Source organism: Propithecus coquereli, unplaced genomic scaffold (genome assembly GCF_000956105.1).
Source record: "Propithecus coquereli isolate 6110/MARCELLA unplaced genomic scaffold, Pcoq_1.0 Scaffold821, whole genome shotgun sequence".
Lineage (NCBI taxonomy): Eukaryota > Metazoa > Chordata > Mammalia > Primates > Indriidae > Propithecus > Propithecus coquereli.
Genome location: NW_012154408.1, coordinates 714211 through 735481, shown reverse-complemented (window position 1 = coordinate 735481; position 21271 = coordinate 714211). Strand labels below are relative to the sequence as shown.

General features: G+C 54.6%; 2 protein-coding genes across 4 annotated transcripts in view; one reads left to right on the top strand and one right to left on the bottom strand.

Moving 5' to 3' along the window:
- The window catches only part of UVSSA (UV-stimulated scaffold protein A), a 41760-nt gene extending 21035 nt beyond the window's left edge, over positions 1-20725 (bottom strand). For all 3 annotated transcript variants that reach the window (XM_012663666.1, XM_012663665.1, XM_012663667.1), the window contains exons 1-8: positions 20711-20725; positions 19733-19832; positions 18418-18748; positions 17407-17527; positions 15966-16361; positions 14527-14639; positions 14095-14223; positions 2977-3076 (exon numbers count right to left, since the gene is read on the bottom strand). In XM_012663666.1, coding sequence (XP_012519120.1) covers positions 2977-3076; positions 14095-14223; positions 14527-14639; positions 15966-16361; positions 17407-17527; positions 18418-18748; positions 19733-19830 — 1288 coding nt within the window. In that variant the 5' untranslated portion in view covers positions 19831-19832; positions 20711-20725. The remainder of the gene's footprint in view (positions 1-2976; positions 3077-14094; positions 14224-14526; positions 14640-15965; positions 16362-17406; positions 17528-18417; positions 18749-19732; positions 19833-20710) is intronic.
- LOC105825788 (protein mago nashi homolog 2-like) lies at positions 11923-12697 on the top strand. The gene is made up of 2 exons (XM_012663669.1): positions 11923-12241; positions 12579-12697. The coding sequence occupies exons 1-2, from the start codon at positions 11923-11925 to the stop codon at positions 12695-12697; spliced, it is 438 nt and encodes a 145-aa protein (XP_012519123.1).
- Positions 20726-21271: the final 546 nt, after the last annotated feature.

The window sequence follows — 21271 nt, the reverse complement described above, 5'->3', positions numbered from 1 at the left end:
GCACGAGGCTCCACCCCAAGAGGTGGTCCTGCATCCTCCACCCTGTACCGCAGAGGTGGTCCTACCCTGCTCCTCCCTGTGAAGTGGTCCCATTCTCCCTACCCCGGCCAGAAGTGATCCCGTCCCCCTCCTCCCTGTGAGGTGATCCTCCCCAGATGATCCCATCCCTCCTCCCTGTGAGGTAGTCCTGTCCCACCTCTCCCCATGAAGTGGTCCCACCCTCGCAATAGTTCCAGGTAGTTTATTACTTGGGACCTCACCCTGGAACCCCTCTTGCCTCCATGCTCTGCATAGCGGTCTACGCCCTGCACCCCTCCTCTGGGCCCTGCAGCCGTCGGCCCAGGGTGCACAGACGACCGCTGAACTCACCACAGAGGGGCCAGTGCCACACCCTGCCCCCAACCCTGTTTACCATCCACTGGTTTTCAACTTGAGACCCATGCCAGCCATTGTCACCTTCAAGGCTAAATACAGAATATCATGAGCCTTTCAAATTAAAGGGGTGAATTAGTGGCAATACAACTCCTGGGGTCTCTGCCCACCCAGCAAACCCACGATGGAACTCCTTCCCCTGTGGCCCAGGTGTGGGTGGGGCCCTGGGGCTCTGGCCCCGTACCCATGGCCATCAGGGGAAAGTGGATGTCACAATGTAGGCTGACAAGAGTTGGGAGAACAGGATGGCGCTGCAGATCATCCGTTGCTGCGTAACAAACCATCCCAAAGCTCAGTGGTGGAACCAACAGCCACTGTGTCGGGCTCACAGATCTTCCACAATCGGGATGTCCCAGCAGGGACAGTTCCTCTCTGCTCTGCTGTGCCCGGGGCCCAAGATGGAAAGACAAATGTCCCCAGTTGACATGTGGAGGTGTCTTCACCATGACTGGGGCCAGGCCGGGAAGACCCACAAGGGGGCTGGGCTGGGAAGGCCAACCCTAGCTTGCTTTTCACTTCTGTTCCTGGTCCAGATGGTTTAGAGCCATGAGTAAAGTTTTAAGTAAAGAGTAGACTTCTGCCATGCTTGAAACATCAAACATCATCCAATTTGTCCAATGACACTTACAATTTCTGCTGAAAGGACCCAGCAGCACTAAAGCTGGCATGTACAGAGGCCCAAGGTCAGAAAACATCAGCAAAATGATAAGCCAAGGGGTCAGTGCCAGCTCCAGACTCCTAGAGGGAGGAGACCGGAGCCTGACAGTTGCATATCCTGACCACAACTGGGTGCCCACCCTGGAGCTCAGGGAAGACGACAGAGTAATTCGGCAGGGCTGGAGGGGATCTGGGTAGACAAGACTGCCCAGGCGCTGAGCAGGGGCACAGACAGATGCCCCCTCCCCGCCCCTGTCCCCAGCCAGGGCAGCCTCCGACCTGGGCGCATGTCAGCCGGCACCTCCCTGAAGCTGGGCCATGGCCTGGTCCAGCTGAGGGCGGCAGGGAGCTGTGTAGGGGCAAAGACCACCCTGGCACGGGGAGTGTGGTCACAGCACCCGACAGTATGCCTTAGGTACTGCTGGGGGCTTTGTGGCAGGTGCAGGGACTTGCCCGTGGCCACCTGGGTGAGGCTCTGGCTATGGGGCACTCCTACCCTAGGCAAGTAGACGGTTTCAGGGGGAGATGGCATTTGGGAAAGAAGGGACTTCGTGGGTCACTGGGAGGCCCAATTAGGGGGAGAGGTGTGGCCAGAAGGCTGGAGGAGAGCGGACAGTGGCCACTCCGCTTGTCTCTGCTGAGCCCTTGAAGAAAGGCGGCAGATCTGAGTCAGCACCATACTCAGGGCCAGACTGGTCAGACCCAGGCGGCTCCCGGGTGTCTGGTTTCCCCCCAGACTCTCAAGCACACGCTGACCCCAGCAGCTCAGCCTGCCCAGCCCTGGCCTGCAGGCGAGTAAACAGGATCACATGATGGAAGGCCGCTCAGTGTTAGGGGGTCTGCTTGTGTTAATTTGGCATGACACCCTTAACGGGTCATATCTTCACACGGGAGCTGTCCAATCATCTAAATTCTTTAATAAATTTATGTTTTACCTTACAGACTCCGACTCAAACCAACTTCTCTATCCCACCACAAAAGCCAGTGGTCCAGCTTTCACTGCTGTCTCTGGATGCAGAGGCAGCCTGTGTGTGCCAAGAGCAGCCCTGACTTGGCACACACCCTTCCTCCTGCAGGGCCACAGCCCTGGGGTGCAGAAAGCGGCTTTTAGAGGTTGTTTTTGGAAAAGAGGGAAATTCTAGATAGCAAAGGCTATAGCAGCTGTGCTTTGCACTCCCGTGTGGTGAGACGTTGCTCCCTGCCATGGAGCCAACACACATCCTGGGCCCAGTGCTGAGTCCATGGCTTTGTCAATGGTAAGAAGGGACGCACCTTACTGGTGACAGCCCAAGTAATGGCAGGGGGGTGGGGGGCCCCAGAAATGCTCCACAGCAGCAGGATCGCACAGCCTCACCACCCTCTCGTGCCGAAGGCGCCAACTCGAGCCAGCCATCTGCTGCAGGAGGCGCCCTTTCTCATGCTTGCACGCGCCTGTGAAGGAGACCTTCCTGCCCCAAGCAGGGCTGCCCAGGGGATGGGGGTACCTGGAAGCTACAGGGAGGGAGGCAGAACTGCTGCTCACACTGGGCTGTGTTGGGGCCTCTGTGGATCCACATATAGGAATCAACGGTGGAGCATCTGAGGGGCCCCTCAGCAGAGGGCCCAGCAGGATGACTGTGGGACAGGAGCACCTTAGGGCAGGCCACAGGGAGGGACCCAGGCACAAAAGGAAGATCACACAATTTTAAATGAAAGCACCAATGACAGACACAGCATAACCCAGCAGGAAGGCCTGGGGGTCCCACTGAGGCCCCATTCCCTGCCCCTTGGAGGGTGCCCAGACCCCAGGGCATGTGGCCATGGGCCCGAGGGCAGCATTCTGAGCAGGGGCCTCTTCCCCAGCCTCCCCCACTGCAAGTCTGGCAGCCCACAGCCCACTGTACTCACCCAGCAGGTGCTCAGGGACACAGGCTTCGAATCCCTCCTTCTCTGGGACCTCCACAAAGTCGTCCTCCTCATCCTCCTCCCGGTCCTCTGGGGCGTCTGTCTGTGGAAACACCCCCGAAACACTAATAAACTCCCAGCCCCTGCCTATGAGAACTGCTGTCAGCAGGCAAAGCCCAGGATATCCCTATTTCTTGTGGTGCTTTTTCTCCAGGGTGGATTTCATTTAAGATTGTCTCCAAGACTGTCTTTGTTCCCAAAATCACGCCACCTCTACACTGCCCCATATTGGGGGCTGTTTAAATCTACATTAAAACAACGAACTACATCAACTCCCCAGTTCCCTCTGGAACGTGCTGTCCTCTCTATTCCCATGTGAAATAAACATTGCTGCAAAGCTGCACAGAACAGAGCGCCCGAGGAGACAGCAGACGTAGCTGCCAGTGGCTGCGGTAACAGTCGTCCATAGCACGTCACAGACATGAGAATGGACAGGCATTGCTGGAGTATTCAGTCCTTGAAGACTTGTTAAAACCCACAGCAGTTTCCCTCTGACAAGGCCTCCTCTCCCTGCTGTGGCCGTGTTGAGGGGTTGCTTGGGCTGAGTCCCAGGGGGAGCCCAAGTGCCATGCCTGCCTCCCTCCCTGAGGAGGGAGGACCTGGAGAACTGCACAGGAAGCCCTGCTTGGTTTTCTCCCCAGGAAGACCCAGTTCCTCAAGCCCACCCTGCCCCGTTTCCTGAGTGGCTGCCTCAATTCATCAGGCTGAGGGGCGACTCTTCCCTGGAGCAGGAGGCTGAGGCATGCACTGGAGTGCTGCACATTGGTGACCCATGGCCACGGCCACCCAAGTAAACGTGCTAGCACCACACACGGCAGTGGATCGCCTGCACCACAGACCTTGTTGCAGAAACGGCCCATGGGTGGCTCTTTCCTGCCTCACCTTCCCACGGCCACCCTTGCGTCCCAGGACAGGGTACGGGGGATGTGAGCAACCCCACCAGGGTCCTGCCCTTCCTGGGAGGGCCTGGCTAGAGCACCTAAAACAAAGGGAACCTGGCAGGGTGGCCCCCAGGGTCCTGAGGACTGCACCATCACAGCCATGCCAGGAAGCCAAAGGAACGTCCAGAAAGGGGTCCCTGTCAGATGAATACCAGCCAATGAGACCCTTAGAGGGCTATAAGATGAAAACTTTGAAAAACTCAACCATTCTGACATGTGTCTTTACTTTTTTAATTCATTCCCAACAGCAACACGTCAAAGGCACACTCAAGCCTGGCCTTGTTTCCTGAAGGGAGGACCGATGGCAGCGGCAGGGGCTAATCCCCCAGGCAGGGGCCCAAGTAGGTTCCAGATGGTTATGGATGGCACCCCGGCGCAGCTGCCAGTCACCAGGCAGAGCTGGGCCAATCTCAGCCACCAGAGTGGGGGACGTCGGCAGCCACATCTGGCCACACCTGCTGGGCCCCAATGTCCTGCAGAAAAGGTGCCACCAGCACAGGAACAATCAGATGCAAGTGCACTGTTTAGGTGCAGCCACAGCCATGCCTCTGGGAAGCACAGAAGACATTAATCACTGGAAACTGTAATTTTTGTTATCAGTCTAACACTGATCAAAAGGGAAGCCTGTCTCCACCGCTGACCTGTGAAACGTCCCAATTATACTCTTTGGAAATGACAGGGGCACTTAACTCCCGCGCAGAGCAAATGACGACCATCCATCACGTTTGAATAACAATGAGCCACGGACCTGAAAATTATTTTTGTATAGAATCTGCCCAGGAATTTATGAAAGGTGGAGAGCAGCCCAAGGTTTTAGGGCATTACGGTTCTCAGCTAGTGCAGTGCGTATCAAACACTAAACAGAATTTATGTGTTTTAATTTTCTAAAGGTAGATGTGGACCGGGTGCTACAATGCATAACATACAGCGCCAGACTTTAAATATGGGGGTCATTTTCAAAAAATATTATGCTTATTGCCCACACCCTTGAATTTCAACGGGGACTTTTATTGAATTTTCATTTCCTAAAAAATATTTAACTGCTTAGCTAACTATTAGAAATTATATCTTCTTTCTCCCCAACTAAAATCGTTTACTTCTGTGATTAAATTTGGAGTCCGGTTCCTCTTTGTTCTTACCTTTGTGCTGACAGGCTGTCCTGGCTGGTGCCACCTCCGTAAACACTGAGCCAGGTCCTGCAGATGGACCTTTGACTCCAGACAGACCCCCGGGCTCTCTCTGGGGCAAGCGTGACCACGGCCGCCCATTTCCACAGTTCAGTTTAAACTACTTAGAGGCCGAGGGAATCCACTCAAACCATTGCAACATACAATTTAGGGACTTCACTGCTAATACAAAATTTAAGCTTAAAATCTTCCATTTAGATTTTAATTTACACAGGATAAACTTGCATGTCACCTAGGATGTCTGACACCAGGCGTGCTGCACATTAGGAACAGGCAGTGATGTTTCTGGTGCCAAGAAGGGGGGAAGCTGTGTGACCTGTCAGGGCCTCACGCCCGAGGCCTGCTCAAAGGAAAGAGACACCACAGTCACAGGGACAGTCCTCTCCAAGGCCTCAGAAATGCAGTGAGGCCCAAAGGGAAATTGAAAGCCTGCATGGAAAAGAGTCCCTTCTAAGCACTTCCACGGGTCTCCAATTCACCTCTAGGAAATCAAATAACCAAGTGGCGCCAGGCACAGGCCCTGCCCTCAAGGTTACAAATGAGGTTAGGCAGGGCTCAGGGCCAGTATCGGGCACTCCCAGTGCCCTCCACCAACGGGCCGAGCACAGGGCAGCTGGACACAGTCGAGGACCCTGGAAAGGAGACCACACCCATAGCAGGAATCAGGGATGGGGACTTCTTCCAAACGAGGTCAAACACTGTAAAATGTTCTCAGAAGCGGTTTGGTTTTAACCCACCTAGGAGCTGAGTTTTGCAACTGTGATGAAACAGCATAAAACAGAAGATACCTGAAAAACCTGACTAGCAGAGACAGGACATGGCGAAGGCTGCGCGCTCCCAAGGGACCTGTAAATCGGGGTGGGCTGAGCACCTGTGCTCACACCTTCCCTAACAGGTGCAGGCCTGGGTGGGACCCTGAGAGCCAATGGGAAGCCTCCTTGCCAGGTGGTCCCTGGTGTGGGGGCTGCAGACCCCACTCCACACACTGCCTGCCACAGCCTCTGAAAAGGCCGCCCCAGCTGCCGCCACAGGAAGGCATGGACAGCACTTGGGGCCTTTGCTGGTTTTATACAAAGTGATTCTCACGCACACTTAAAAGGATTTAGAAAAATGAGCCTCCAGGATCATAATTAAACAAGCAATAAAACGGCTAAAATATACAACGCAATCAGTTTACAGAAGTACGGTAGTGAGGTTACTAATTATTGAGAAGGAAGGGGAAGTGCAGCCCCAAGAGAAGGGGGCTGCCCGCCAAGCGCATGGCCTGGAGATACAGCTGGGACCATTAAATAAATTTTGTACCATCTAATTAACTTGGTAACGCGATCTCAATTACTTTTCACCCAAGAAATCACTTTTGTTCAGTTTTATGTGTGTCTGTTTCCCTTTCTAAAAAAAAAATGATGTAAGGCCTCGTCAGACAAGTGAGTTCCAAACTGCATTTGTCTTTCAGCGGCTTGATGGCTATGCATTTAAAAACCCATTCTATCTTATAAACTAAAAATTAAACGTGCTCAGCTGTGATGGTCGTCATTGCATCTGCTATTTATATGCTAATGCCCTCCCTGGAAGGCCGTGCAAATTGCCCAGCCAGGCCAATATCTCATGTGCATCTCTGGCTGCAGGGACACACCTTCAGAGGACAGAGGGTGGCCGTGGGCCGGGCTGGCCACAGGGAGCACCTGGACGCAAGGGCAGTGCCACACAGCACGCTCTCAGCTCCTAGGCGAGTGTGTGGAAGCTATGCTGAAGCAAATCATCACTTTCGAGAATGAATGTCTCTTTATAAAATCCATACTCACTAAAAAGATCTGATAATAATATCACAAAACATACAGAATGGCAAGCTTTTTCCCTTTCTCATCTGATCCACGTCAGTAACAGAACTGAGGCTGTGCACAAACCTATTCTTGGAAGCTGCTGGCTTGCACAGTGGGCCTTGGGGCTGCTTTCAAGAGCCCATGCCTGACCTGCAGCCCCACAAGGCCTGGGGACCCCGTGGCAGTGTCCAGATTGCTGGGAGGCATGAGAGGAGTCTCTGAGTCCACAGGACACCTGGAGGTCAATCACCAGAGCCAGGCTAGGGCCTAAATCTCTGCTGGTCCGGATGCGGAGCCAGCCAGAAAGGGATGGGGGACCCGAATCCGTTAACCGAACGAGGGTCGTGCTGCCCTGGATGGACAGACTTGGGCTGGGATGGCCTATTCTACTGCGGTGGCCAAGCTGGGGCTTGCCCCCAGATTCACAGAAGATGTGTTCTGATTAGAAGCTGCCAAACCAGTTCCTGTACAACAGAGCAGCCCAGAAACCCAGACCAGGGTGCTGGGGTCACATGAACATTACATAAACTAGCATCACAGTCAGTGGAGAGTGAAATCAAATCTTAAAGCAACTGGCATCTCCAGATCTAACAACTCTCACCCCCATGAGCTCTGCAGAGAACGCTAACTTTGGGCAAGGAAAAGGAAAGCCCTGTTCATACCTGCTCCAGGGCACCATGATTAATGAGCACACTCTCCTCCCAGATGTGGAAAAAGGCCACATGTCTAAGCCTGACCTTGGGTGAGAGTGTGTGGCCAGTGCTCAAGGAGGCCAAAACACCAGCTTCTGGGGAGCAGGGTCACATGCCAAGGATGTAGGTGGCACATTCATCAGGTGGGCCTTCCCGCTGGGTCCTAGGCCTCAACAAGGAGGCCAGTGCTCACAAAACTTGGTTTTCTCATCTGTAAAATGGGGGTAATAATCTACCTAATAGAGCTCTCTTCGGAATTAAAGAGAGAACATGTGGGGAGGTGCTCAGAAGAGAGCTGGGCTTGTTTGGGAAGCAGTATCTATTTTGCAGACAGACACATGGTGGGGGCAGTCTGTGCTGTAGGGCTTGGGAGGGAGAGGGTTGGAGCCGTGGCCCCGGGCTAGGCCTAGGCTGACCTCATGAGAACTATTGTGTCTTTACCCCCTCCCCTGGCTCTCAGCCTTCCATGGATATAGCCGCTTGGCCTTCAGCGTGATGGAGGGAGCCACATCACCCAGGAAGGTTGTTTACCAACCCTGCTGCAGCACAAGGTTTCCCAGCGGTCGGCTGATTTAGTTCCCTGCCTTCCCTGCCTGCGTCTGACGGTTCAACATTTCATTCCCTGGGTTTTTGGCTTCTGTCCTTTTCACCTCCAAGAAGCTAAACACTCCCACCGTTCTAGTGGCATCACAGAAAACTTTCCCTAATACAACAGCAGTGAATGGAGCTTGATTCAGGGCCTGAAAGGTCTCTAGAGGGCCTGTCATCTGCATCCTCCAACTCCAAGGCTAAACATGCAGAGGGCGGGAGATGCATCCTAGAGTGCTAGCAGCGAGGCTGGCAGAGAAGGCAGGCAGCGGCCGACGCAGAAGGGAAACTGCACAGAACCACACAGACAGCTTCCACCTCTGTGAATGGTGACGATGCGTCCATGGTTAAAACCACATGGCTGCCACATCGGACTCATGATGGGTGAGAATAAAATGAGATCTCCATACGGATATGTTAGCTATGAACACAAATAACCCAACAATTTACAAAAAGAAAGAAAAAAACCACTGCTGATAGTACTGAATAGACTGATCCTTAAAACTGTTTTCTGACTTACTGGTTGGTAGGAAAGTAATATTTTATTAATTACACAATATAAAATAATTGGTGATCTTAGCTATGTAATTAAATAGCAAGCAGTTTAAGTTTTCAAAGGATTTTTATCAGCTTAGTGAAGGAAGCAGCCATGGATTACTACACCTATCCTGTAACAGAGCAAGGCTAGAAACTAAATCTACCAAATGACTCTCCGTATCGATCTTGTTAAGATTTATCCCTGGCCTGCTACCAAACGGAACTGACACAGAGACATTCTATAAAACACACAGTTAAACATATTTAAACTGGCTTAAGTATTTTTTGGAGACAGAACATCTATGTCAAAAGGAAAACAATATTATGTAGACACCAATGCCAACAGACATACGGAAATGGGAAACATTAAAAAAAAGACACAGTCTGTTCCCACTTAGCTGTCGGAGGAGAAAAGGGAGAAACACTGCAATGTGTGTCAACCTTGAACCTTCAAAGGACAGTTTCAGAACTTCTCTCCAATATCTCAATTACTGTCGTTTGATTTTAGCTAGCAGTGTCGTATTTGTTTCAGTCTCAAAATATTTAAATCACATATTATTGAATTAGCATTCTCAGCTCTGGCTGTTCTACAGGCAGAGTTAACGATGCCAATCCCGTTCTAAGTGGGGAAACACTAAGGGAATGATTTAAGCCCTCTGTAAATTTTATTTGAAAATTAGCTAAGAGCGCCTCATTCATAATTTCTAATTAAAACGGCTCTAACACCCACATTCATTAGTCAGCCCCACCTGCCCCAGCCCGGAGCCACCACCAGCCGCAGGAGGGGAGATAGGCAGATACCAGGCTGCCGCGTCTATTCTGGGAAGCGAGACCCAGGTAAGCCGCTGCCGCTCACAGCCAGGCGAGCTGCCAATCACTTCATCTGAGGCGGCTCCTCGCTCTCTCACTCTGTGAGCAAAATCTCCACGGATTTCAGAGCAGTGCCTTTTTAAGAAATCAGTTTGTGGATAAAGGTCTAGAAAGTGTCCATTCAACTGACAAAAAAGCAGAGCAACTTCTCCCTTCCCACTGAAGCTGTAACACCCTCAGTGCAGTTCAGCGGGCCAACCTCAACTGCACTGGGCCCGCCCTACCCTGCGTGCTCCCCGAGGCCTCAGCACCCACCTAACAGCCTGGGAGAGTGGCATTCAAGCCGCCTTGGAAGCATCTGCTGTGTGGTTCAAGGGGGCGAGGGGCCGTGCACCACCCAGAGCTGCCTCTAAGCCCAGTCAGGCCACAGCCATAAAGGCCCACTGCCCCCCATCCTGACACACATGAGAAGACATGCAAGCTAGAGTGGGGCCACAGGGGACAGTGGGGACAGGGGCAGCTCCTGGGCTCTAGGCTCAGGACAGTCGTCCTTTTCACTTGGGGGCTGGGGTCATGCACCAAGCAGCGAAAGCACGCCGACAGCTCTACAATGTAGGGTCCAAGACATCTATGTCTGAGTCACACGGGAGCTCAGACACAACTGACAGAACTAATCGAGCCCTCGGGACCTTACCGGTTGGGAGCAGCCACCAAAGCCCAACAAGCAGCCATGCATGCCCAGGGCCCTCCTAAATAGCCCGGCATCATGCACCTTGCGGGTCCTGAGGCCCCACTGACTGGCCCCTCGATGAGGTACCCCTGAGAAAACCAGCAGCTTCTGGAGAGGGCAGAGCAGCAGGAGCCCCCGCACATGCTGGTCAAGGAGCCAGAGCCCTGCGCTCACGAGGGGAGGGACCAGGCTGAGTTGGGACTCTCCAGGAAGGGCCGTTCAGTCTCCCTGAGCCCACGGGAGTCTGGGTGTCCGTCAGGTTGTGGCAGAGACATGTAGGAGAGCCCCCAGGCCTCCTTGCGCTCTGGGGACACCCAGCATAGAGCCCTGACCCGAGATGCTGCGTATCTCTTGTTACCACCTGTATGGGCTGAGCTGCCAACAGACTAGGAGGGGCTGCCCAGGGCTCAGTAGCACCAACCAGCTCACTCTGAGCCAGCCCTAGAGGCCGTGGAGCTGTGAGATGTGGACAGGGGCAGCTCCAGGCACTCCACAAGGCTCTGCTGCCAGAGCCTCAGTCCAAGGAGAGTGGCCCGGCTGCCGAGACCCCTCTGGGCTTGGGGTCCGGCCAGCCCTTAGCAATGCTGCTGGCCCCAAAAGGACTATGCAGGCTGGTAGCGCCCAGGCCTGGTTAGACTAGTCTGAGCTCCGTGGACACTCCCCAAGGCACCCAGCTGCCCCAGAGGCCATCACTGCACCGCAAAGGCCTGTTGGCCCATCAGCAAACCTAACTGTCCACAGACTGCAGGAGCCAGGCCCGAGGCCCATCCACAACAAGCAGGACCAGGCAGGTGCCCAGCGTGGGGTATTAGTGTGGGCACTCAACATCCTGTTGACACAGGTTGGCACACAGCAGCCACTGCTCAGAGGCCTCGGGCAAGCGTGAAGGAGCTCTGCCTGGATCACATAAAGCATTCCTGCTGCCCCAGCCCGGAGTGGAGATTCCCCACACCCCGTCCACATGGGCGAGTCAGTGACCCAAGCCTGCTCTGACAACCCTGTGACCCTGAGCACACCACGTCAGCGATGAACTCCTGATCGCTGATATGCTAACTGGGTTAATCACCTTCCTCCCAGGACTAGGAAAATTTTTTTTCAGTGTTAAAGATATACTTTGGTCAAAATTTAGAAAACTGATTTCTTAGTTAATGAAACTCTTACACGGTATTCATGAACACCCACAAACAGCTACAGCATGAGCAGTCTTGGTGGCCAGGGCTGAGTCCACCCGGCGCCTGTGAGCCCTACGGTCCTGAATTCCCTGCAGGGCTCGAGGTTCCAGAGAGAACAGCAAGAGCGCCCTCTGCTGGCCCGAGGCTGCGCATGCCCTCTGCAAAGTCACGGGCCAGACTCGGAAGCCCAGTGCCTGTAGCTATCACAGACCCTCAGGAAAATGGCTTTGGGCTTTTGGTGCTCATTTGTGGGCCCATGTTCCGCCTCGCAGCCCCCGCCCACTGTGCTGCATGCCCATTTTGGGGTGGGGGAGGAGGCCACCTGGGCTGGACCAAGGGTCATCCACACACAGTTCTTTCCACCTCAAAGCTTTCTTTTAAAAAAAGGGATAGGGGCTTCCTGGGGCCAAAAATGGCTATGGCTAGTGATTTCTACCTGCGCTACTATGTAGGGCACAAGGGCAAGTTTGGACACGAGTTTCTGGAGTTCGAGTTTCGGCCAGATGGAAAGCTTAGATATACCAACAACAGCAACTACAAAAACGATGTCATGATCAGAAAAGAGGCTTATGTACACAAGAGTGTAACGGAAGAACTAAATAGAATTATTGATGACAGTGAAATTACAAAAGATGATGATGCTTTGTGGCCTCCTCCTGACAGGGTTGGTCGACAGGAGCTGGAAATTGTAATTGGAGATGAGCACATTTCTTTTACTACATCAAAAATAGGTTCTCTTTTTTTTTTTTTTTGAGACAGAGTCTCACTGTGTTGCCCGGGCTAGAGTGCCGTGGCATCATCCTAGCTCACTGCAACCTCAAATTCCTGGGCTCAAGCGATCCTCCTGCCTCAGCCTCCCGAGTAGCTGGGACTACAGGCATGCGCCACCATGCCCGGCTAGTTTTTTCTATGTATTTTTAGTTGTCCAATTAATTTCTTTCTATTTTTAGTAGAGACGGGGTCTCGCTCTTGCTCAGGCTGGTTTTGAATTCCTGAGCTCAAACAATCCGCCCGCCTCGGCCTCCCAGAGAGCTAGGATTACAGGCGTGAGCCACCGCGCCGGCCTAGGTTCTCTTATTGATGTAAATCAGTCAAAGGATCCTGAAAGCGTTCGAGTATTTTACTATTTGGTACAAGAACTGAAATGTTTAGTTTTTCAGTCTCATTGGATTACACTTCAAGATTAAACCAGTTTAAATTTTATGTTCCTGAAGCTGTTTGTATATTTAATTAAGGAATGAGTAAGGGAGGGTTTATTTGTTATTTACAATATTGGGATTTTTATGAATGTGAAGCAAATACATTTTTTTTAATCTTATTTAACCTCAATGGTTATCATTACTTGGGTCCAACTGGGTTGGACAGTTCCCACATTAAATTCTGTAAATAAAAGCCACCTTTTGTTGAAGATTTGCTCCAATAAAACATCAAAGCCTGGAAAAAAAAAAAAGAAAAAAAAAAAAGGGGATAGTTTAAAAGCTATCATCTCCCAGGCCAGGGTTAGTACACTCTTGGCTGGGTCTGGGGTCTGATCTCAGGGTCGGATTCAGGGTCCAGGGCTTGGGTTCTGTGAGGAATGGTGCACCTGGTATCTGCTGTCTCGGTTCTGAGACAGTGGAGAGACCGCCAAGGCAGGAGATGGGATGACCATGCACGGCCAGGGACCACCAGCTGGCATCTGCTGTGACGAGCCTCATGTCGCCCAATTACAAGGTCCAGCTGTACTGAACACAGTCCCCCTGTGGCCCACAGTCCCTGAGGACATGTGCACGAGACCCCCACTCTCAGGTCCTTTCTAGGCATCAAGCCCAGGTCTCCACTCCTAGCTCATCTCCCTCCTGAAGTCCCATTGCAGCAGTGCTTGGTGCTGCTGCCTGGCACCCTCTGCCCAGCACAACGGGCTCTGCAGCCCCAGGTGTCACTGCATGGCTTCACTCTGCCCCATCACCAGGGGCCCAAGGGGTAGGCACCTGTAACCCCCTCTAACTCCATTCCCTCTCAGGTAGGTGCAGCACCTCTTCGCAGCCCCCCAGAACCTCAGGGAGCCAGTTCCTCCCTCTCAAACCAGACAACATGCCTTCCATTTTCGGCCACCTGGAGCTCTCCCAGGGTCTCTGCCTGGGCTGACCACGGTGCCTCACCTCCTGGCAACTCCTTAGAAGCCTCCACTAGGTTAGGGGGCACTGCCTGACTCTTTGTGGCTTCCCAGAGGCACCCTTCACACATGGGGCGCTCAGCACGTGTACCCTCAGCTAGAATGCATGACCAGACCACACTGACAGCCTGGAACATCACTGCACCACAGCAGTGACCCTGTACTCGTGGGAAGCCCTGGCTGGGGAGGCAGGTGTGGCTGGGTCCCCAGTGGCTCCGCCTCCTCCCTGAGGAGGGCTCCAGGATCCTCGCTGCCCCCGCTGGCCAACCCACACCTCTCCTGCCCTGGACCCGCTCACTGTGCCACTGAGGGGGCTTGGTCTGGGGCTCTCAAGGTGAGAAGTCAGTTCTGAGTGAGAAAAGAGACAGAATCTCCTGAAGCCCCAGCGACTCGTATTGCCCAGCCCTGCAATCCGCACCCGCCACTCACCCTGAGCCTCTGGTCTCCCTCAGGTGCGATGTCCAGCTCCTTGTATTTTCTCAGCACAAGCTCTAATTCCGTCTTCAGGTCAATGGCACGCTTTAAGTGTCCACCGTGGGTCCCTGCGCGGGTAAACCGCTGAAAAACACAGGGTGGATTACAAAGGCCCTAGGGAGCCCGTCCCTGCCAGGAGGCACATGGCTGGGTCGGTGGGCCTGTGAGGTGACTCTAAACACAGCTGGGACACAGAGGACAAGGGCCTCGGGTGAGGAACAGAGCCCACCTGGGGCAGGGGGCAGTTTGGTCACCTGAACTCCTTGTGCCCCAGCAATCGCCCCAAGGAAGAGAGCCCCCTGCCAGACACTTCCCACACATCCTCCTTCCACCCACAGGCGCCCACCTCCTTCCGTTCCCTTATTCTGGCCAGGTGCCCAGCCTCACCTGGACCCAGGAGCACACCGACGGCAGGAACTTGTTCTGGACAAGCTTGAGCGCATCGCGGGTGGCTTGGACAACGGCAAGGTTGTCCTCGTTCTCCTGCAGCTTCAGGCCATCTGAGGTGAAGCACGTGCAGGTCACCAGAGGGCCACAGGCCTGCGTTGCCCGCAGACCCTGGTGAAGCAGACCACGCAGCAAAGGCCACTGCAGCTTGTGAGGAAACCACCAGACACCCTCCCCTGCCCCAGCCACATAGCCTGGGGTCCCAAACCTGATGCTGTAAGAGAAAACGCACCCTTTTGTGATGCTGGATGAGAACGTTCTGGCTCCCCAAGCACACAGCTCCACTGCCCGTGTCTCAACCACCTGGGCTGAGGCCATCCCTCCCACCAGAGGTGTGAGACCCCCGATGGCCTTCTTCCCTTGACATCCCTACCCCCCCCCCAGCTGCTCACAGAACCCTCCCCTCCTTCCACTGCCCTCAGGATGGAGGCCCCACCCAGCCAGCCTCACCAGCCCTTCCCTGCTGGGCACCTCATCTCCTGCACGGCCTCTGCTGTGTGCTTCCCGCACTGCAGACCTCACACGTCTGGCGCATGGCTATGCATTTACACAGGCCAGGCCACTCATAGGGGCTGACTACGCCATAAACACTGGTGTTGGGTCCACCCTGCACCAGCCTAAAGGGCACTCCTGCTACTCAATTCCTGCAGCACCTGCAGCCCTCAGAGCAGACTGAGCCTTGAAGATCAAGTTCTCCTGGCAGCTTCAGGCCTGGCTGCCTCCACCCTGGTGAAGGCACGTCCGCTGTGCCTGCTTGCAGAGAAGCAGGTTCCCTGAAGACAGCGATTCAAAGCCTTGCTAGTATCTAATGAGCCCTCGACCCCTCCACATACCCCCGCCATGCAGAGCGTGGAGCACACGTGAGGAAGCTTGGGCCAAAGGGCATGGGCGACGGTTGCATTTCAGCAAAGCCCCCCAGGCTGGAACGCTCAGGCCACATGTGGCCCTAATAGGCCTGTGACCTGCCCAGGGCTGGCCAGTCATTCGGACCACATGCTGTAAGGACTGCACACAACAAGAATCTTGGGACGTGCCAGCCTGGAGAGCCCTCCTCACCTCAATCTTGTGAGTCCTTGCTCTGCTCACAGACTCACCAGGGTAGGGGCTGCTGGCATGGCAGAGAAGTCTATGAGCTCTTAAAAGTGGCCCCCTACGGTCATCCTGCAGCCACAGAGGCCTGGCATGGTAGGAGGGAAGCCCAGTGCAGCGGCCACACAGGAAGGGGGGACCTGGTGGGGCCCCCAACCCAGCCCCATTTGAGGAGCCACCACAGGTCCAAGGCTCTGTCAGCCCGAGACACCCTGGGCCAGGTGCCAGTGACAAACCTGCTGACCAGTCAGCCCAGAGCTGGTGGAGGGAGGTGCCGGGTGGCCAGTTACCTGAGGAGAGCTCCACATCCAGTGTGTACTTGTGTGAGCCAAGCCCATGGCTCCGAACAAACTTTTCCTGGTCACTGTCCTCATCCTCGTCTTCCGAGGGGTCTCGTGTGGCTGCCTGCAGCAGCAGTGCCTTGCTGCCAGCCCCGGGATGGCACGCAGAGGCAGGCAGGTCCTTGCTGCAGCAGGGCTGCTCGCCATCCGAGGGTGTGGGGGGTCCACACTGGCAAGGGGTGGCTTGGCCCGGGTGCGAGGAGCGAGAGGCACCCTGATTGGACATGTCAGAAGCCACATCAAGGAATTTCGCCACCACCGGGCTAGGACCAAAGTCAAATGGCACCAGCAGCCTGAAGCAGCTCTCCACTTCTGTCAGGCAGGACTCAATTTCTTCAGACATTTCTGCCAAAACATTAAGACATCTGCTTCCTGTGTCATACTGGGCAACAGAGCACCAACTCACCCAAAACACGCACAGAGGCCTGCTCCCCCAGGGTCATTTCTCGGCACCAGGTGGGCTGGGGTCCTGCACGTCACCCACACCCCCCAGTGCCTCCTTTCTTCCCAAGAACCAAAGCCAGTCCTGGAAGCATGTGTCATAGGAGGTTTTTAACTGCTCAACAAACCACCACGCTTAGTATTGGGGTCTGCAAGGTCAGCCTCTCAGACGCCTCCAGGTAACAACCCTCAGGTCTGGACCATGCTGTACCGAGGGCATGTGCAAAGCTACACCCCCTTTCTGGGGCAAAAAAATGTTGCATGTATACCCCACCTCCCTGAGGCTGCCACAGCTCTCCCTCCCGGTGGACTCCTTGTCATCCCGGGGGCACAGCTGCCTGCCTTTTGGGCTTCTTCAAGGCCTGGGATTTCCAGAAGTGGCCTTTGGCAGGGACTACGCCCAGGAAAAGGGTCTGTCTATAGGAAGCTCTGGGCACAGGAAGAACCCCCAAGACCTGTAGTCTGAGGATGCAGAGTAGCCACCTCAGCCCATTACAGGAGATGCCCTGCTGTAGACAACAACAGCCTTGGGCTGGCTTCCACGTGTGAACGCCTGGGCCATGCCCCTCATGAGAGGGGCCGGATGCCAGGAAGTAAATGGTGGAGCTTTCCGGGAAAGGGGCTGGCAAACAGGGACCATGGCGAGAGGGCCTTCAGTCAGGCCGTGAAGCCCAGACCACCGCTAGACACACACTGCGCCTGGAGTGTGCCCAGGGATCCTCCCAGCAAACGGCGTAGGCGAGCATGGCCACCAGGGGGCGCGAAACAGGCATGGATGCTGCAGGGCCCCTGGGAACAGGGTGGGGTCTGTGACTGGGAAGGACTCCCCTAGCCCTCAATCCCAAGTGTCTCTGCCTGGCCTGTCTGAACACCTGGGACCCCAGCGACCAGGGGCATGAGGCGGCCCCAAGAAGGCATGAGGGCCCCTCGCTCAGTCCTGGGAACTTGCCTTCCATCTCCCTCTCTGCCTGCTGGGCTCTTTCCCTGTAGATTTTATCCAAGTGCTTCTGCTTCTCCTCTTCTCTCTTTCTTTCTGCTAGAGTCCTAGCATTCACATCGTGAAAGTCCACCTGAAAAATTGAAAATAAAGATTAGGTCCATCTATAAAGAACACAAAGAAAACGGTAAGTCAAAAATAGGTCTAATAAAAGACACACAAGCCAGGTTAGTATGTGGCCAGGATCTCCACAGGCTTCTCAGTTCACAATGCATGAAAACAAAAGGAAACACACCTAACTCTGCTGTCTAATCCCTGGAAAGCCAGCACATTTGCTAACTTAAAATAAAAGAGATAAAAAGACTTCTCCCCCAAGTCTGATGCAGGCAGGAAAGCAGTGAGCTTGCCTGATGCGCAGGCCAGGGGCTACTGACTAGACCCGAGGTCTAAAGACACCACCTGAGAGTGCACCCCAGTGGGAGAGGGGCAGTCCCTGGGCCCCGCGGTGAAGGATGGGCCGAGCCTCTGTGGCAGGCAGGGGTCTGGGTTCAGGCCACAGCAGCGGATGCTAGCAGGTTTTGTCATGCCCAGCACCAGCCAGAGCCCACGGTGGAATCCAGGTGGAGACTTACAGCACAGCTGGGACAGACCCCAGAGCCCAGGGGTCCACTGTCACAGGAAAGGGTTATGTCTGAGAAGATGTGTTTTGCTTTCACTTTTTATCTTATACATGTGGGTCTGTAGGCTCAGCTGCGACCATACACAGGGTGAGCTCGCACTCTTCCTCACAGCACTGAGAGGTCCTGACCCCAGCTGCTGGTTACTCTCGCGCACCCCCACACCTCAACAGCTGGTCCAGCAGCCTAGATGCCCAGGGAAAGCCAAGCAGGCCGCTGCCATACCCAGCCCGATGTGCATCCTACACCCAGGCTCAATAGGAAGAGCATTCTCTTCCTCTCTGGTCTGCCCTCCTCACAGAAGGCAACTAGAGTCTCTGGTCAACAATGGGCAAAGCCCACCTACCTTTTTGTTGTGTTTTAAGAAGTGGTAGCCCAAAGAGAGCTTCTTATAGGCCTCCCCAAACTTCTCATTCCACGCTTCCACTGCCCGGATGGCTGCCTGCCTCAGCCTCTGGGCCGCCTCCCTGGGTGGTGGCAGGGGCTGCTCATGGTCTGTGCCTAGCGTGAGCTCCAAAAACTCCTGGAGGTCAGAGACAACCAGTATCCTGAACTGGTGAGACCTGGTGAAGAGTTCATCCACGACCTGGAAGGCTGAGAGGCGGACTTGGGCATGCTCCTGGCTCAGCTGCGCCATCAGCAGGTGGTAGGCATGGCCTAGCAGTTCCTCTGAAGACCTAGGGACACAAACTGGCCTGACCCAAGCGCCCATGCTTGAAGGAGTTAATAAACGCTCTTCGTGCAGGCACACAACATTCACATGTGGCAGAGACAGCAGCCGCCTCCCAAGCTTCATTCTCCCCTTCTTCTAGAGCACGGTCCGAAAACTACTGCCCAAGGGCCAAACCTGGCTCCCTGATCCTCTGCACGTTTTTATAAGACCAACAAGCCCACACTGTTTTCTACATTTTTAAATTGCTGAAACATATAAACAATACTTTGTGAAGTGTGAAGATTATATAAAGTTCAAATGTTAATGCTCATCAATAAAGTTCATTGGAACACCGCCCACCCATGCAGTTAGGATGTCTCTGGTACTTTCCAGAGTCAAAACCTTATGGTAAAAAAAAAAAAAAAAACCTTATGGTGGTGAAGCCTAAAACAGTCACCATCTGGCCCATCTAGAAAGTCTACTGCCCTTCTCTCTCTCACACAGATGCACGCACGCGCGCGTGCACGCACCTGTACACCACTGCTGAGCTGGGTGCGTGACCTCAAAGCCTCTCCTGCAGGAAGTAAAAGGGAAAAGTCCTGCGAGCCCCTGGGGGATCCTCTTCCCAGCTACTGCTCTGTGTAAACCACGATGATATGGGGGTTTTTCAGGGCATGCTGCGAAACCTGACCTGAACTGGAATTTTTTTTCAAAATACAAACACTTCATCATTTAATAAACAATCTTACATTCTCCTGTTTTGTAAATACAGGATACAATATAATTAGTAATGCCACACACCACCACCCTAGGCGTACTGCCCTAGAATGTGACTGCCCATCAGAGCTGGGCACTGCAAGGCCCTAGGAAGACGTCCGGGCTGTGTTCCTTTGGTGGTTCTTTCCCAGGGGATGACTGAGATATATGCAGAAGCCCCACAACCTCCCAGGTGTGTCATGGGCTCACTGGGCCGGTCAGCTACTATGAATTGCTAAACTTTAAGACATACTTGCAAATTTTTTTCAGTTCCTTCATTTTCTCAGGATTCAGTTGGTGTTCTCCTGAAGTTGTGAGCTCTTCTACCAACTTTGAAAGTTTTTGATCCATATCTAGAAATACATAACACAGAAATGCTAAATTACCATCTAGTACTTTATGGTTCTTGGTTTTATTAACAAATCTTTGCTGACCTTCACTATATACTAGGCACTCCAGGAGGGGCCCTGATGCTGGCATCTTTATGCTCTTACTTCTGTGGGGTGATTTCCTGGGCAATGTAACAATTCGAGGTGATATTCACGAAGTCCAACAAGGTCTTTTGGTGGTAATTAGGAAAAGTTTTAAAAATGAAACTTTAACTCCGTACCTCTACAATTACATAAGTGTAAAAGATGCTACAGTGAAGGCTGTGCTTGGCATTTGACAATGCACATAAACGTGTCACATTTAAATCAGCTGTTCCCAAACTAGACTGTGGCACAGCTTCCCTCGTTCACTCGCATCCCATAGGACAGCCTCGATAAAGGCCGCCGAGGACAGGAGCCACGGATCCTGAGGGAACCAGTGAAAAGCACACCCGGGGCCCACCTGTAGCCAGGTGCGCACTCCCAGGGGAGGGAGGGCCGCAGCCACCCCGCTGATCAGCTCGTCAGGTGAGTGGCGTGGGAAAAGGCCCGACGGCGCAGGGCCGGGGGCGAGCTGCAGGCAGGCCTGCAGCTCGCCACGAATCGAGGCGGGGCGGCTTGGGGCCGGCTGCCGAGTACAGCGCTGCTCGGAGCAACGAGCCCCTAGAGGCCGCACAGCGCGAGACGGGCTGGCTCCGCGCCGGCGACTCTGAGGATGAAAGCGCCGCGCGTCGGGGCGGGGTCAGCCCGGGCGGACCCCGTAGCCACACCGCGGTCGGCAGAACCACAGAGTGCCCGCGCTCCAACAGGACGCAGCGCCTGGCCGGCGCGGTAGCCCCCTGGGCCGAGCCCACTTCACTTACCGCGCTACGCGGCCGCTCCCGTCCTCACCCCGCCCCTTCCGGCAGAGGCCGCCCCCCCCCCCCCCTCCTCCCACGTGCCCAAGAGCTCTGTACCCATTTGCTGGCCTTGGCCCAGACGGCGCGGGAGCGGAAGTCAGCGCGACGAGGCCGCTCTCGCCGTCGCCCCGCCTTTTCCTGCGAAGGCCTCCCAACCCGCGACCTTCCAGTCGCGTGCCCCGAGCTCGGCGGCCAATGGTTCACCCTGGCCCGGGCGGCGCAGGCGCGAAGGCGCGGCCGAGGTCTGCGGGGTGACGCAAGCGCGCTCCCGGCGGGGGCGGGGCGGCCTGGGAAGGAGACGCGCGAGAAAAAGGAGGCGGGAGGGCGCAGCAAGTCCTTAAAGGGGCCGTGTACGCAGATGCCGGGGGCGGGGCGGGCTTTGAGCGCACAGGCGGGACGCCGCAGCCAGGACGCCCGGCCGGGAAACTGAGGCTCAAACGGAAGTTTCGATCCCCGCCTGGATGCCTCCGTCGCGAGGAGGCTCACGGACCCTGGGCCCACTGCGACGGGTAGGCAAGGATCGCC

Excerpts from the sequence above, each read along its gene's own strand:
- LOC105825788 (XM_012663669.1), top strand. The coding sequence starts at position 11,923 with ATGGCTATGGCTAGTGATTTCTACCTGCGCTACTATGTAGGGCACAAG. Across the intron at positions 12,242-12,578 it reads TTTTACTACATCAAAAATAG|GTTCTCTTATTGATGTAAAT; the intron begins GTTCTCTTTTTT and ends GCGCCGGCCTAG.